Source organism: Cebidichthys violaceus, unplaced genomic scaffold, assembly GCF_023349555.1.
Source record: "Cebidichthys violaceus isolate CVI_PGR_0920_01 unplaced genomic scaffold, fCebVio1.0.p SCAF_8, whole genome shotgun sequence".
NCBI classification, from domain to species: Eukaryota; Metazoa; Chordata; class Actinopteri; order Perciformes; family Stichaeidae; genus Cebidichthys; species Cebidichthys violaceus.
In genome coordinates, this window is record NW_027176964.1 from 13,314,396 (window position 1) to 13,331,949 (window position 17,554).

At 42.4% G+C, this 17,554-nt stretch overlaps 1 protein-coding gene across 5 annotated transcripts in view; it reads right to left on the reverse strand.

The window, feature by feature from the left end:
* The window catches only part of LOC137866245 (microtubule cross-linking factor 1), a 63,092-nt gene that overhangs the window by 8,470 nt on the left and 37,068 nt on the right, over positions 1-17,554 (reverse strand). For 4 of the 5 annotated variants that reach the window (XR_011102101.1, XM_068702021.1, XM_068702023.1 and 1 more), the window contains exons 6-14: positions 17,216-17,362; positions 13,986-14,087; positions 12,997-13,221; positions 11,311-11,481; positions 8,457-8,624; positions 4,818-5,090; positions 2,641-2,985; positions 2,162-2,238; positions 84-1,656 (exon numbers count right to left, since the gene is read on the reverse strand). Coding sequence is in view for 4 of the 5 variants with exons in the window: in XM_068702021.1 (XP_068558122.1) it covers positions 84-1,656; positions 2,162-2,238; positions 2,641-2,985; positions 4,818-5,090; positions 8,457-8,624; positions 11,311-11,481; positions 12,997-13,221; positions 13,986-14,087; positions 17,216-17,362 (3,081 nt within the window). In the remaining variant the exon portion in view is untranslated. The remainder of the gene's footprint in view (positions 1-83; positions 1,657-2,161; positions 2,239-2,640; positions 2,986-4,817; positions 5,091-8,456; positions 8,625-11,310; positions 11,482-12,996; positions 13,222-13,985; positions 14,088-17,215; positions 17,363-17,554) is intronic. The other variant, XM_068702022.1, reaches the window with a different exon arrangement.

The window sequence follows — 17,554 nt, forward strand, 5'->3', positions numbered from 1 at the left end:
AGTCATAAATATTTTTGCGTCATAAAACACGGGCCCCAGATCAAATGAATGAAGCGCTGAATCCAGTGCGTCTGCATATTTACCTCCATACATCCAGACTGTCCTCTGTCTGAGTCGGCCTGTCTGCTGCTGTCTCTGCTGTGGCTGCTCTGTCCTCCAGCCTGCAGCCGCCGCTCCTCTCTAAAGCTCTGCTCCTGCAGCTTCTTGTTAAGGATGCGGGCTGTGTTTTCAGCCAGCGTGTAGCCCGGCGGGGCCGACAGGTCCTGCCTTATGCTCACCACCTCTGGGTTCTTGTCCCCCTGCGTCTCCACTATTAGCTGCACGGGGCTTGGCGAGCGCCCGCGAGCTATCCGCAAGCACTCGTTCCTGGGGTCCGTGGCAAGAGCCCCGTGGGCAGGGCTGGGCTCGGTGGTGGAGGGAGGGGTGGGGCGAGAGTGACTGGGGGACTTGTTGAACTTCTGCATGGAGTCGTAGGCCACGGGGTTGTGGTCGATGATGTTGAAGAGGCTGGAGAGGCCGTCGTTGATGGTGGTATGGACCGGGCTGTCCCGAGTGGTGGTGGAGCGGGCCCACGCCGACTCGTTGTTGGCCTTCTGCGGTGTGGTGGGGGTGGGGGCGCGGTTGCTGTTGGGTAGCTCAGCCTTGTTGGACGTGGACAGTTTGCGCTGAAGCTTGGGCGAGCCGTACTTTGGCGAGCAGCAGGGTCGCTCGAACTTACTCTGTACGACAGGAGAGTACTGAACCTTTCTCAGGCTGCGCGATGGGGAAGAAATAGGCGTCCCGCCACCTTTCGGGGTGAGGCAGCGGTGGGGGCTGCTGGTCAGGTTCCTCAACAGGTCCGTTTGTAGACCCACACTGATGGTCTGAGTGGTCTGAGTGCCTCGCGTGGTGAATCCGTTGGTCTGGCAGGCGGTGTCCCTAACGACGGGCCCTGGCGGTGAACGGATGGCGTTCCTCACAGAGATGGCCACCTCCTTCATGTCGTCACTCATGTTTCTGGAGAGCTGAAGCTCCAGAGAGGAGGTGAAGCCCACAGTGGGACAGATAGGAGACTGGCTAGGAGAAGTCCTCAACGCCCCAGCGTCCAGGAGCCCACATGCCCACCTCCCACTGCTGAACACCTCATCTGACCCGCTGGCTCCCACCCCAGGCTCTCCTCCGCTCCTGGCTTTGGTCCCTTTGGCGTACAGGAAGTCTGGCTCTTGGGCAGTAGGGCGCTCAGCTGCCCCAGGTCTGGTGGGGCTGTGGAGCATGTGGACCCCATAGTGCTCCACTCCCACCCCTGCCGCCCCCGCTCCGTTGCCCCTCAGCGGGGACTTGTGGCAGTGCTCGGGGCTGCTCAGGGTGCTGGTGGTCAGGGTGGCGCTGGTGGTGAGGAACCAGGAGGCAGGCTGGAATGGTTCAAGAACGAGCTCCCCTCCCCGAGCCTCGGGGGGTTTGTCTGTCCACACGTCCAGGGCAGGATCCCGGCCAGAGGTGGATGCTGGAAAGTCCCAGCCCTTATTATTGAACTCCTCGATGTACTTGAGGTCGTCTGGGGACAGAGGCGGGGTGACGTCGTCTTGGCCCAGATCACCGTGACGAGTTTTGTCGGGGAGGAACGGCGAGCTGTCCATTAACCGCTGGAAGTCGCTCATGGAGCACACAGACTTGGCTCTGGACAGGACAAACACAAACACACAGTTCACCAACACTGAAACCAAACATCACAACCCGATCATGATCTCATATCCTTTGTAATTCCCGCTACTGACAGCCAATACTAATTATGTGTTTGTATTTTTTGAAAAGCAACTTCATGCTTTTAAATGTTTTAAAACTGTCTGAATTATTTAACAGGACTGTGAGCTGGATTTCTTCCTCGCCATAACAGAAACTTTCTCAGGAAATTCACCAGAGACAAACTCACTGTTACTTCAGGTAACAGTTAATAGAATCAATATCCGATCTCTCCAGGGATTGATGTGTATGTGAAATATATATATATATGTATGAACAACAGAAATGCTGCAGGAGGCTGAATAATCAGTCAGACCAGTTCTTGGAGATGTATTTACTGTTGACATCTATTAAAATGCGGCAGAATACATTTTTCGGAATAGTTTACCCATTAAAACACTCTTTGAACTCAGTTTGACTTGAAGCTTTTTCATGAGGTTACCTGAGCAGACTCCCACCGCCCATCTCGTCATCTGGGCTCGCAGGATCTACTTCTCTCTCCGAAATCTCATTCAGGGCCTGAAGCACAACAGATACAACAGTTAAATCATGTGGAAAAGTGTTCAGTGTAGGATGCTTTATAGGCACTAACATCAGGGAGAAAAAAAACTATGAATAAAACACAATTAAAACAAATTTTGAAAGCGTTTTGGCACCATTTTAGCACTATCATTTCATTGAGTGGTTTGAACTCTGGCTGCTGCTAATGAAATAGTCTTGCCTGTTCTGGACCAATTCATTAATCATTTCATCTTGAATCACAAAATAAAGAAAAATGGCCATTTTGTCATTTACATAATGGCTTAAGAACAATGAATAACTTCCCAAATTTCCGTGCTGCAGTTCATATCTCTGCCACTTTTGTGTTAAAGCGCTACATCAGTAAAGGTGACGTGACGTGACTTGACTGGTGTATCTTACCTCCTTCATGCAGGGGAACCTCTTCTCACTATCCAGTCTGGAGGGTGAAGGGACCTCCAGGCTGCTGAGCGGGTCCAGAGACAGCGCGTCCAGGAACAGGTTCTCCGTGGGGCCTTTCAGCCTCATCGCAGCCCCTTGCTCCTCCAGCATGGCCTCAGAGTCAGAGTGGGAACGCACGGGAGGGGCAGCAGGGATGGGTGTGAACGTACAGGGGGAGCGTGGGGAGCGCGGCGACCGGGGGGCGTTGCAGGGACTGTCCTGAGGAAAGAACACACCTCTGAGGTCCGAGCCACCTTCTTTGACGTCGATGCCCTCGCCCCACCGCGTGTTCAGCTCTCTCTGCATCTGTGCAAAGAATAGACACATACAGATATTAGGTGATCAGTCAGAGAATTTACTTCTATCCAAATTGTTTACATATGTCTTATAAATTTATAAATTTCTGTTTTTTCAATGGAGTCTGGCAACTTTGAGGTGGTAAAAATATTTCAATATAGCGTACACTTAAACTGATATAGATTTTTTTGGGTGAACTTTTATATTAGTTGTCTAAATTAAGTTTTTCTGCTGCCCCGGTCCATAGCAGTACGCTGTTTTGCTCCCATGATGGTACTTCTGTCTGTTTTTAGCCAAACTGGGGGCGTGTCGACCGCCGGTTAATACAATGACGATGGTACCTCTAAGTACCACTAAGTACCTCATATAACCCCCACTTTAAAACATTTGAACTATCCTTTAATGGTCTAAAACATTACAGCCTGACTGATACTGGATTCACTAGGCAAATACTAATATTGATATTTAAGAGTTAAGCACAATTCTGATAACAATATATCAATCAATAATCCTTTTTTTACTTAAACACACAACATAAACAAACATTTTGATATGGATCCTTTCATCTTAATCTTTGGCATTTCTGTGCTGACATTTCTTGTTATTTATTGGTGTGCCAGTACAGATATAGAAAAATATCTCCCTAAATATTCCTGGTCCAGGGGATTTATTTACCCTTGTAAGGTCCTTCACATTTACAGTATACTTTATTTATGCAGTGGGAGGCTTTCTTCACATATGAACACCTTGCTTTCCTTTAACATAAGAAACTGTGAGCTACTGAGTAATTTAGTACTTTAGTGCCTTGCTTCCTGCTCGAGGTTTAAGGAGAACAAACACATCACTCATTAACTTTCACCCTGCCAGTCTGAGCAGTTCAGTTGGTGACCTGTGCTTTATAGTCTGCAGAATACGCATTGCTGAATAATGCATCTCTACATGCTGTGTATCTCTATATTCAACGTGGCATCAGCAGTTTTTTTTTCCTGTTTTCAGAGTGTGTTATTATTCCAGTCGCTGCTTCATACATTAATATTCTCACATTCATATCATATTAACCAGCTCATGTTCCTGTCTCCTGCCCTGTGCATGGCACACAAGCGAGGTAAGACGCTGCACTTCCTCTAACTAAATTAACAGAGGGCATCAATTATTCAGTAATCCTGGGTATTTATTAAATCTAGCCTTGACTGGATGTAAGCAAGAAATATGTTCTTTGGATGAACCCCTGCTCTTGTTTGAAGGCTCTAAAATGTTCAAAAGGAAGGAAGAAATCCTTGGGTGCTTTGTCTCTCTCTCACTCTCTCTCTCTCTCTCTCTCTCTCTCTCTCTCTCTCTTTGTCTCTCTACCATGAAGCATTGTCTTACTATCTGCTGACATTTTTGATTAATCTACTAAAGGACCTTAGTTACATCGTTAATTGTTTCCTGTTTTTAGCACTTTACGGAATTCTCGACTTGGCGAAATAAAAAGTTCATTCTTCACCTTCACAAACTCCAAAGCTCCAGATCAGCTACTAAATGCACCTTGTGGTGTGATTGTTTTGTCAGCTGTTGTTTCCAAGATCAAAAATGTAACATTCAATTTCACCTTTTCAGCCAGAAATAAACTGAAGTTAGGAAAACTAGGCAAACTCCATCTGCTGAGGAAGACCATGGGATACGATCGAAGGCTCCAGAACAGCTACTAAATGGACCCCGTGTTGAGATTGTTTTGTCAAAAACTGTTAATTTCCTACCGATGGACTCTGAACAACTGACATTCTTATCATTTGTTCTCTGCTTCTCTTTCTCCACCCCGTCATACTTCTACTATAACTCTTCTTTTCTCCGTCTCTCACCCTCTCCATCTTGCGTTGGAGCTCCCTCATGCTGCCGTCCCACTCCTGCCGCTCCCGGTCGAAGCGCTCCAGCAGTTCTCCCCTCTCGCGGCTCCACCTCTTCTCTCCGTGCTGCAGCTTCCAGCGGAGGTCCATGGAGGTGCTGTGGCTGTCGGCCAGCAGACGCCGGTGCTCCTCGCGCTCCAGCTGCAAGGCCCACTTGGGTTCTTCGGCCGGTTCCCCTTCGCCTCCCTGAGCTTCGCCTCGCACCTTGCCTTGTGCCTCCTCCTCCAGCTGGTCAAAGAGCAAAGACACAGGGACGTTGGGTTGATTAGTCATTATTAAGTCGTCATTATGCTGCACAGTATACAAAGAAAAAAAAAATCAACACAGGGCATCAATTATTCAGTAATCGTGAGTATTAATTATATCCAGCCTTGACTTTTCTAAAGTATCAAACTACAGAGATAATCGCCTCGCATAAAGCTAGAGGTAAGCAAGAAATATGTTCCTTGTATGAACCTCTGCTCTTGTTTGAAGGCTTGAACATTTTCAAAAGTAAGAAAAAAAGATGACAGTAAACTGAATTTTGCAGATTTTTCAAAGCAGAGAGAAGCATCATGTTAGTGTCAAAGCAGCTTAAAGAAATGACAGAATACACGCAGCTTTTTATTCTGTGTATCCTTAACATGACACCAAACTAATACAATTCATGAACAAGATAATGATGAAATGGTTAACTTGGGCTGATATTTAGACAAACAGCTGAAATAAACATTAAGAGAATCAATGGAAATGCTAAGGCTTACTCAAATTGGACATCCTGTTACCTGAAGCAACACATCCCCACCTACGAGGACCCCTGCATTGTTTTAATGCAGGGCTGTTTTCAGTGTGGATGCCCGCTAATACAGTGCATATAAACCACTGAACTTAAATCCCTCCTATTCACAAAGGAACACAACGAGATTAGGAAAAGGTAAAATTACTAGTAGTTGTCTTGTAGCCGACAGAGACACACAGCAAAAACTTGAGTGATGGCTGCCCTCCCAAATTTATATTTCAAACCACTCCCTGGTGGAAGGACATGAACCGAGGATTCAGACGAACTGCAGAAATCTTCAAAGCTGCAGAGCGACTGAGGAAAGTTACAACAGAGCTTTGTAATCTTCAGACGGGCTTTGATCCCTCAACATAATGGTACAAACCAGAATCTGCAGCACTGGAGCTATGTGAAGAGCAAGTCAAGGCTACCTTGAAACCTCAGCTTACATAACTCCCATTCAAATGTTTGTCTTGTATACGTTTACACTGGGTTTGAGAACTGTCTGGTTACATACTGGAGAGGACAACGTGCAGTAAAAGCTGCTGACTGAATGCTAAGAGCCAGAGATGTTAGACATTATAAATATAGCCGGTCATTTAGAAGGCCTGACACGGCGCCAGTGACCCAACTAGAGAATGAAACATGAGCCAGCCTGATATTAATACCTCAAAAATGAATCCACATATAAAAAACGCAGGTGAGGGTAATTTCCAATTCTGCTCTGCTCTGCTGGGCTGCGTAATATTCCTGAATACAAACCAGGGGTTTAGGGGCATATTTCAGAAGTCTTAATCAGGATGAAGCACAGAGGAGCAAGAGAGGAACTCAACATGGTGTTATCAGAGGAAACTAAGTAAGTAAATTAGTTCTCTTAGATGCCCTCGGTGACTGCTGCTCTGTGGAAGGATACGAGCCGTGTAAAAGATGTTCAGATTAATAGCATGAGAGTTAAAAAGATAATCCTCCTCCTATAAATCAGCTGCTTAATTCGTTCCTAAAGCTGCAGTTTACTTTTTTGTATTTTATCAGACATAGCTGTGAAAAGACACTTCTGCCACTGTTGGTTTCAAATTTTATCTTCCAATACATGTGGTCAAGAAACAGCATTTTCAATGTCCTTTAAATTGATTCCAAGCTTTGTTTTTCCCACATTGTTTTTTGGCCACCTGTCCTGATCGTGCTCCAGACACAGCAGACAATGAGGCTCCGACTGCACCACAAAACATCATGACTAAATCCCTCTGGGCCACACCGTTGTACCTTTCCTTCAGTTCTTTCACTCAAAACGTAGTATTGATCTTTTTGTCTACCATGAAATTCAAACACAGCCCAAATAGAACGGCTGCTCCCTCTTAGTTGTCTTTGGATTTAGTCGACAAAGATTTCTTTCGTTGATTAGTCATTTTTTTTAATGATTTTTTCATACTGAATGACTCATTTCCAAGAATTTTGAAATTATTCGGGAGCTCTGCTCTCCTTAAGGCCATTCGATTTCATAGAGAGCCTAATGAGTCGAGCGCTATATACATTTCATATGGTTTTTGGGTGAACTCTTCCTTTAAGTACAGTACTTGAGTAAATATACTTTGTTACTTTCCACCACTGTCGTCTAGTCTAGATGGCCAATGCCCATAACATGAGGTTGGTCCTTACTACAATAAAGTAAAAATAGTCTATATGTTCACATCTGAAGCCACGAAATGTTGGTGTAGCATTTGAATATTTCCCACGTTGGTTTCCCCAATGTGGGATTGGCTCATTTCTCTGCAAACAGGTAGAGTACTTTGTGATGTGAGCAGGTTATTCAACGGTTTACCTTGCAATAGTCGCCACCAAAGACACAAAAACAATTATCAAGTGAGAACTTTCAAGAGTTGTAAAATCCTGTTTTGTGGTGCTTTTGCATCTGATAAATCTTCAGACTCATGGATGCGTTTCTCAAACTGCTGTATTTCATCATCTCAGCCCCCTGTGTTTATGGTGTGCTGGTTTTGGTCTTTTCATTCTATCTTTTTTTTAATTATCATTTATTGTCATTGTATAAGACAGGGTTGCACAACAAATTATGTATTCCCTTTATGCAACACAAGAAAAACTAAAAACTAATTAAAATCAGTAGTGCACTCCTGTAGTGCATTTTTTGAATTTGCATCAGGAGGAATGTACAGCAGCAACAAAAACACCTCTGCACAGATAATATAGCCACAACAAAAAACATATGGGGAAAAAACATCTTGGAGACCTGTTAATTTAAATATATTTGATATTGACCTAAATATCTGTGAACTCCGTACAAAAGAAGCGATATCAGCTAGCTATGTTCTCTTATCTGGTTTAAATCAATATACTCTGTTCCTAATCTACAAAGTATTTAAACTTCCATTAGGAATATAAGAGACTGCTTTAAGCCGTTTTGAGTTCACTTAGAAGCGTTGGAAGAATGCTGAATGAATTAGTTTGCACAGTGACAGACTCATTAGTGCCAAGCAGGCAATTCATCATATTCTCATCTTATTGGAAGCTGTCCTTCCACTTTTAATTTAATTGTTGAGGGGTGATTATAAATTATATTCTGTCCATTTGTTTGTCACTTGGGATATGGATTAAGGCCCAACTTTATTCCATTGCTGCACTCTCAAAATGACAGGGATCGGCCCTTAGGGGAAGTTAAAAAACAATAAAAAGATTTGGGTTTTTTCCTCCTCGTTACGGCTTTGCCCTGAGTGGGTTTTCATCCATGGAGAAGGCAACATGTTTACTGTCACCTTACTGCTTATTGAATGCACCGCTAGTTTTCTATCCCCTTAAGGTGGGCGCTGAGACGCCATCTGTACCTGGGCGAACTGGCACTTCATCTCTGCCCACTTGACCTCCCAGGCGGCTTTGTCATTGGCGTAGGACTGCTGCAGTTGGCATCGCCGCGACTCCTCCTCCTGCAGCTCCATTTGAAACTCCTCCAGCAGCGTCCGCAGGGCCTGCAGCACTTGCCGATTCTCCCCAAACTGTACAAAGCGGATTGAGACAAAACAATCATTTAGGAAAGGTTAATCCAACACATCCAGACACACATGAACATGGCGAGCTCAGCAAGTTCTGTCCTTATCTCGATGGGCTTGTCTCTTGTTTGTATCTGTCCTCTTTGGGACAAACCTGCTTTGTGAGTGCTTTATAAATCAATTTCACTTGAACTTCTCCCTCCGGTTTCCCATCTGTCTCCTGCTCCTCTTCTTCTTTTATCCTTGTCCTTTCCCATCCTACCTTTACAATGAAACACTAAAACCTGTACACACAGATGGGTGTACATGTAAAATGTTAGGCTCAAAAATCCTAACTTGAAATGAAGTGAAGTCCCTCTTTGAAGACTATATTTATTTTAGTCCATTTTCGATGCAGGGGGTTTGAGACAGTGAAGAGCATGTTTTTTTTGCTCAGACAGGTGTGTGCAGAGTTGTTTGCCTCTGGTGGTTCTGTTGTGGAGACTCCTCAGGTCTCGGCAGGAGGCAGTAAAGCACAAAGGAGTCTGTGAGTAAAACATCACCTCGAGGTTTCACTACAGTGCCTCCGGCTCTGCCAGCCTGGGCTGTGAATACGATATGAGCTCAGGTGCTAAAAGGCCAGTGCACTTCAGTCCAGTATAACCAGGAAAGAAAAGGGGACCTCACATGAGCAACTTTTTGAGCATCTTTTTTTTGTTTGTTTCATGGAATCCCTGGTTATAAACTTTTTTTTAGATCTAAAAAGATAGAGGTTTGCTTTTAAAAGGATATATAACTAACAGGTCTGTCAGCTAGCAGTTTGATACCAGTAGTGCAGCTTGGCAGCTAGCTACCCTGCAAGCTAATTTGATTATTTTAAGTCAAAGCTGTGGATTGTTCTTGTAAATAATCAGTTATATTTAAATTCAGCGTTTTTCACCAAAATACAGTTATGTGTATCCATGGGGTCTGACAAATGCGTCCAATGCTTTTCCTTCTTCAAATCATTGCTAATACCAATGATTATATATAAATATCATTTTTTATTTCCCCAGGGTCTGGGTCTTATTTTTAATCAGAAGATACTATAATCCCATTTTTGTATCTTCCCTCTTGGGATTTTCACCCTCTGCAACTGTTACGGAGCAGCCGTCAGCAACCAGGAGCTTTGGCAAGATGCAGTGACACGGGCATTTTTTAATAATTCACATGCACGTCTTTTGATGTGGGAGGGAACCAGACTACAAGGAGGGCACAGAAAGGGGCCAGTCCCTCACAACCACATCTCATCTACAGTATTTATACATACTTAAGCACTTTAACAGTATCATACATCGGCAGCACCGGAGGGAATGAATCAGGTTTGCCTGTCCAAGTCTTCAGTGAAAACTTTCAACGACCTCTCTACGGCTTAACATACTATTATCTCACCCTGGCTGCAGGACTGATCATCTGCTCTGCCGTAGCATGCAGATGATTACTAAAGCAAGTCTGCATTTCTGCTCTCATGCACGAAGCTTAATATATTCTACCGGGCACGCTTATTGAAACTGAAGAAAAAAATGCCCACAAAGTAAAGCAACAATGTCAGATCACCGAACAAACCATTTTTATGATCTGGAAAAAAATCAAAACACAGCAAAGTAGAGCACTTAGTCCTTCTTAATAATGCATCCACCCCCAAATACTTATGTACATTCTTTAGTCTTACAGCGGGGCAAAGTGGTCGCTGGACATACCGATCTCAACACACGCCATGTCAGGGTGAAACCTTCGGCAGTATGAAGAACAGAAGCTCTTTTTGTCTTCTTTGCATTTAACTGAGGAGTGTCCATGTTTTTTGTGTACTCAAAAATAATTACTGCCTCTAACTAGTTATCTAGGCCAAATTTCTCATCTGCATAACATGCCAAACTGTTCTAATAAGCGGCTGCCAAACATTCGTTTGAAACAATGACAATGACCGAGAGAAATGTAAAAGCTCAACACACCAGAGTTACTACTACAGAAATGATCATTTATTTTTACAATCAACACTTGAAATGATGAAAGCACTTGCAAATGACCAAGTACAAAATGTAAACCATACTATTTCTTTGTACTACAACATTACAGTTATATTGTTCATTTTGTGTATGTTTGTAGATGAGTATATAGATGTAACTGTATACCATCTTTTTATATTTTCTTTTTATTATTTATTATATTTTGTATTAATTAACATTTCTATGTGTGTAGCATGGAGGGGCTACATTAAATTGTGCAATCATCTACTGTGAAAAATAAAGCTTAATAAGTGAGTACTCTGGCATGGACTAATGCACATGCTTAGGAATTTATCTTTATAGTTTCATACAACACAATCTTATAAAACAAGGTATATGTAATTTCCAAAATGTGTTTGACAGAGCAGCGAAAGGTAAATAATGAACTGATTTTAAGCTGTGTAGGTTTTTCAAAATACTATGGACCCTCTTATTTCCACAGTATTTCATTTTTCAGGCTCAGGTAAATCTGTTTGAAAGCGTCTAGATCACAACATGGCTGATAAACTGAAAACTTGACTCTTGTTAAATAATGCTACGTTCAGTTTAGGTTATATTTTTTTTAAAAAGGAGGTAGACAGTGGAGTCACCGGAGTGGCAAATTTTCATAATTTTGTCTTAATAAAATGAATCCCAAAAACCAGCGGAGGAGTTGTAAATGTGAGTACCTGTCTTTGATGCTGCAGGTGTCGATCAGGTGACGGCAGAGGGATGATGGGCCCGGGGTCGGGGACGTTCCCTGGAGTTTGTGGTAAATGCAGTCTGTCGCCTCGATCTGACTCCTCCTCCGCCTGCTCCGCTATCACTCCCAGCTCTGGGATGCCCTCCAACTTCTCAAACTGGAACAGATGATACGGCCATGAAAAGCCTGTGTTTTAAATCATGCACCAATTTATTCTGTACCAACACATTCTGTTTCAGGCTCACAGTCACTGAGCTTATCCCAGCATGCAATGGGGCAGAAGGCAGAGAAACGCCTCATTTGTCGAATGCTCAGTACTTCCCAATCACATGCATCTTCGCAACAACCTTATCATTTAAAATACTTCGGACTTGCGCGTCAATGCAAGTGTTTATGCAGAGGGGTTATAAATATTAGCGAAGATACACGAGTTTGGGAAGTAGTGAGCATACCACTAGATCAATTAGACTCAACTCATTAAGACGTTTCTACGTGTTTTCGATTCTTTGTTCAACATGGAAGGATGCAAGAATTCAAGGTAACACGTGGCACACATGGTCATTTTGTGGGTGAAGGGTTAAAAATAAAACTGACTTGAAAATTTGGATTCAATGTCAAGTCAAGGGTGGGTGGTAAACTTCCCGCAAGGTACACATGGGCTGCACACTGCTGCACCATCTGTAGACTCAAATTAGGTTTCACAAGATGCTGCATGAATAAACTGATTTCCCAGTAAAAAGCCAAACTGCTCTGTGGTCTCTGGGGAGGTGCAGAGCAGAGCTATGAATTTGTATCATGTGAACTTTCCCGTAAAAACAAAACAAAACCAGCAAAACGTGAATCTCACAAATCAGCCGGTAGTACGAGAAGATAACATGAAGAAGTGAAGAATCGACCGATGAATCAACAAGCTGAACGGCAAATGGAGTCGCTCAATCAGCCGGGCGACCAATCAAGCAGACTATCAATCATGCCGACCTGCTCCCTGGTGGGAAGTATTGACCTGGAGGTTCAGGAAGAGTCGCTTTGTTGCCATTTTGAACATCTCATTCCTAGTGATCGACTCAACCCACAACCACGGGTTGATTGCTCTAAAAGTTTTTTTTTTTTTATATATTATTTTTATTTTTCTAATTATTTCTGTGCTGAAATTCCTGAATTCCACCTCTGGCAATCAATACAAGTTAATATTATCTTTCTGAAGAAGCTTCACATTCATGGAATGTAAAAGTCTTTCTGTTTCTACCCCAATGAAAATATTTTTTTCTTTTATTGATTTTTTTGTTTTGTTGTTGTTTAATATAATTCTGTTATATGAGCTTTTATCTGTGAAGCTGTTATGCTGCCTTCTTGGCCAGGACTACCTTGGAAAACAGATTTTTAAAGCTCAATAGGACTATCCTGCAAAAAAAAAAAGGTTAAATAAAACAAAAATACATTCAGTACGTACTATTACTGTACATTTACAACTGATCTCTCCTTATTGAAATGCTTTTACGTTTCAACATGATGTCTCCTTCAAATGGTTCATGTTTTGTTACAATATTTGTACGTATAAAACAACTTTACAAAATCATACAGGTAGACAGGCAGAGAAATGCATGAATCATCGATGCAGCAAAACATTTGAAAAACCTAAATGTGCCTCCAACTTATTAAACCTCTGACTCACCTCCGGGTTCACCGTCTCCTCTTCGGAGTCGTCCTTGCGGCCGAGCCTCCAGTGCATGAGGATCCACCTGAGCTTCATGTAGAAGATGATGCTGTTGCGTCTGAAGAGGCGAACCTCCTGTTGCAGCAGGGCTCGCTCCTGAGGCCAGGGCACTTCATGGGTCTGAAGTCCCTGCAACTCCAGACCTCCACGCTGGGCCTCCAGACGCAGTCGCTCGTCTTCCTGCTGTGGAAGGGGAAAGATGGAACCAGAGGAAAGATGAGCTTCACATCGACAGTAAAAGGTTTCATTCAAAACTGTCATACTCAAATAATAATGGTTAGTGAGTAAGTGGACGTATCAAGTCATTTTTATACATAGAGTGAATATGAAACCTCATGCAATGTTTCAGTAGGTCAATTGGTTAAATAATAAATGTATCTTATGATAATTTCGGGCCATAAAATAGTATATATACTGTATATATATATATATATATATATATATATATATATATATATATATATTCAAATTACTTTTTTTGTCCAACCAACGGTAAAAACCAAACCCAAATAAATTCTGGAATTTTTTTTACGTTTAAGAGGCAACAACCAGATCATTTTTGGCATTTTTGATTTGAAAATTTGAGTTAATTGAGTAATTGTTCAATGCTTTATGATTTTGTGTGCTTAAAATGACAAAACGATTATATTTTTAAACATAGACCCACACTTCTACATACCTTTTCTTTTTTTAAACTTTGACTAAAAGGATCATTCATGTTGCAAGTACAAAAAAGGGACTTAGTGTAAATTGCATGCGACATAATGAAGACAGTTCAACATCCATCAAAGTCTCACACAAAATTCAGTTTTGGATATTAAAGCAAAACTTTCTGGTGACACTTAATTGAAATCATGTTGAAACTCCAGCAAAGATAGCAGAACAAATGAAGTGTGATCCTGGCGCTCTTACGCTCACACATCGTGTGACTGACTGCATTCTTGTACCTGAGGAAGAGGAACGGCAGCCTCCTGTTCCTCCGTCGCTGCTCTCAGCCTTCGCTCGTGATCCAGACGAAACTGGATGTCAGCAGCAGGCGTGTCCCGGAGCTGAACCCACAACAGCACAGCACACAGTCATTTAAAAACACTTTGGTTAAATTACATCACATGTTGATTTCTCACTATCGTTCTGTTCGTCTCTCGGTAAAGCTGTATTTGATAATCAAACAAAATCACACGGTTTTGTGTATGAGATGATTACCCTTGATTATATTTGTGCTCTACGATTTCTACTGAAAATCTAAAACTCACTGAGCAGCACTGAAAAGCCTCAAATGAGGTCTGACTTTCACGCAAGAGGAATCCCATTTTACCTTCTTCTACAACGTCTCAGGAAGTGATTATAATTTAATGCTGCACATTTTCGATCTGGACTTAATATTTCTTCATCTAGCAACTTCAAAGCTTTTTGATCAAACCTCAAACGAAAGCATATAAAATCTCAAGGGAGTAGTTTGACATTTTTGGAAAGAGAAGATCTATATCACTTTAATGTGTCTCTCCACTAAATATGAAGCTACAACTAGCAGGCAGTTAGCTTAGCTAGGCATAAATACATGAAACTGGGGAAACAGCTATAGCCTGGCTCTCTCCAAAAGTAACACAAATCTGACTACCAACATTAAAGTAAAAATGACTTCCTGGAGTTTTGATATCACTCTGACGTTCTTGGCAAAAGGTCCAGGAAGTCACGCAAAGAAATAGTTTGGCACAAAACCCCTTCTGAGACGGCAACTCCTCTCTTTTCACTTTACTATTTGTACGGATTAAACAAACAAGATATAACTTATTGAGCTTTAGGTGCTGGTAGGTGGATTTGCTCACCTTCAGACAAGCTAGGCTAGCAGTTTCAACCTGTTTCCAGTCTTTATGCTAAGCTAAGCTAACCAACTGCTGGCTGTAACTTCATATTTTCTGTGTCAGAGTGGTATCGCTCTTCTCATTTAACGCTCAGTAAGAAAGAAAATAAGTGTATTTCTCAAAACTATGTCTAACTCATCAGCGTCCTTTTTTTTTAAATTATCAAAAGGTTACTTTCGGCTTATTAGAATACGGATTATAAACTGTGATAAACAAAATGACACTGTCACTGAATAAGTACTGTATATTTAAACAGTGAATGTACTCTACTAGAGCTGCACGACACCAACAAAACATCTAAAGAGCTCAATGTCACTCAAAAGCAAAGTTTCCTCTAAATCTCTACTAATCGCTACTAAACCTTGTGACAGGTATTATTTCCAAGAAATGCACTTTAGGATTTTTCTACAGGTGAATAAATGCTCATAGGGAAATGAGATGCTTATGTTTATGGCTTTGAATGTAATGATTCTTCAACTCCTTTACAAGACTTCCCTCTCTGTCCTCCTAAAAAACAAAACAGTGCAGACTTTGACAATTTGGAAATTGCAGCGTTTTTTAATGCGATTTCCTTCTTCCATCCGATCGGGCGTTTACTGTACCCTCCAACAGTAAGTTGAGCTGTTCAGCGTGTACTGACCCTGGATCACCTCCCTGTCAGCCCAATGTCAAATGCAAATCACACAGGCCTACAGTGCAGAGCTAATCCTGCCATATTTGAGCCGCTTTCACATTCTTTCATTTCACCTCACAGATTACACTGCGGCAGAAAGCACAGGGACACAAGGAAATATCCACACAGATGTGCAAGAACTGTAACTGTTACAGTAACGTGTCACATCACCGCTGCCAGAACTCTGCATTACGTAACAGCCGGCAATGTTTTCTATGAACACAAGCATGAGGCAGCGATTATGAATCACAGTGTCCAGCCGGTTTATTAAAGAGTCGAGTCACTGAAGGGTTTAACAGATCTGAGCTGAAGTGTGCTGCAGTAACGTTACTACTTGCCTCTTTGATTTTGTGTGTTTAAAGTGTATTGTGACACTTCTGTGTTAGCTGCACTTTTACATGCATTTAATCTGCTGAGTCGAATCATGACGGTGCAGCTGGTAGTGATGAAGCGATGCCAGAGGGCTTCGCGACAGAGTGCAGACTCAGCCGTGATACACTGAGTGCATACATACGCCTAACAAGTCGATATACTGTAGCTGCTCTTACACTGCTTTAGAGGGTAACAAACTGTCCACCAGCACATATATTTTTTTATAGCACAACATGCAATCGAAAACACTCGGTGCAAGAAATGCGCTAGAATTTAAGAACGCCTCGAAGTTCTACGTATGCGATCTACTTGTTTCTTTGAAATCAATAAAAAAAATGTCCAGGGGAACATGGAGTGAATTTGAAATTTGAAATCAAAAGATTATAAAATAAATAAATAAAGATCAGTGGCTGTGGGAGTGGATATTTAGTGTGAAAGTAGAGTGAATGAAGTGAAATCGCGTTCAGCATTAAAAAAATGACCGTAGCTGGAGTGTCACTAGACATGCTGGACTGAGCGGCCTTCTGATCATAACCAACCAAATTCAAAATCAGACAAAGTCATAGTTTATAGTGCTCAGAGGGACTTTGTATATTTTGGTAGAGATGTGAAAAGGCTCTTTATGGGACAAACATCTCAAAAGAAACATGTGAAGAATTTACTTTAAATGTATATACATAGAAGTATAGGAGATCAACTTAAAAAACATATTTTTCAAGTTTTAATCTGTTAAGTCAAACTCCTCAGAACTGACCAGCATCTGTAAATGCTATACATTGCTTCACTGTAGGGCAAGTTAAGTCTTTCTTACCATGGTGCACTGCTTCTCAGGCCAGCAGATTTTCCAAAAACAAACTCCAAAATAATATATTCTCAGTATAATGACCCTTATTCTGTACCAACATTTTCATTTTAAGTGTGTCCATAATGCGACAACTTTCAAAATACATTTTGTAAAAGCATGATTAGATTATTTTCATTCATATATTTGCCTGTATGAAACATTTAATTCAATTAAAAATAACATGGTTTTGGGGGCGTCTACAGGCTCTGCAGAGCTGTATTTCACAACATTTCATCTTTGGAAAGAAAAGGACTTATCACCCCACAGAGAAGAAACCAAACCAGATTTGTGTTTGAATCAATATAAATTATTAGAAAATCAAGTTCAGGTTGACAGAAGGCCCGTGTACGGGGATTATAGTGTGGAGCCAGTGTCAACTCAGTCCCACAGGTGGAAAGGGAGATGGAGGAGGGAGGAGGCACTGACCTCTGCTCTTAAAGCCAGGGGCCTGTGGTACCTAGTGAGTCCCGTGGCTCCCCTGCTCTGGGCCTGGCCCCAACCCTGGCTCTGGCTCTGGGGCTCCACGCCTCGCTCCTGTCCTAGACGCCACTCCAGCTCATCCCTCTGACCGGACTGTGAGTGACGTGGGGTGGGGGAGGGGAGGGGAGGGAAGGGGGTTGTGGACGGTGGGGGTGTGAGGGGTTAGGGGGATGGGGGACAGGTGCAGGATAGTGGTGATGGTATTGGGGGAAATGTGTGAGGTGGATTGTGGACAAAACAGACAGAAGACAACAAACGAGGTAAGGGGGAAAAAAGCGGGCGGAG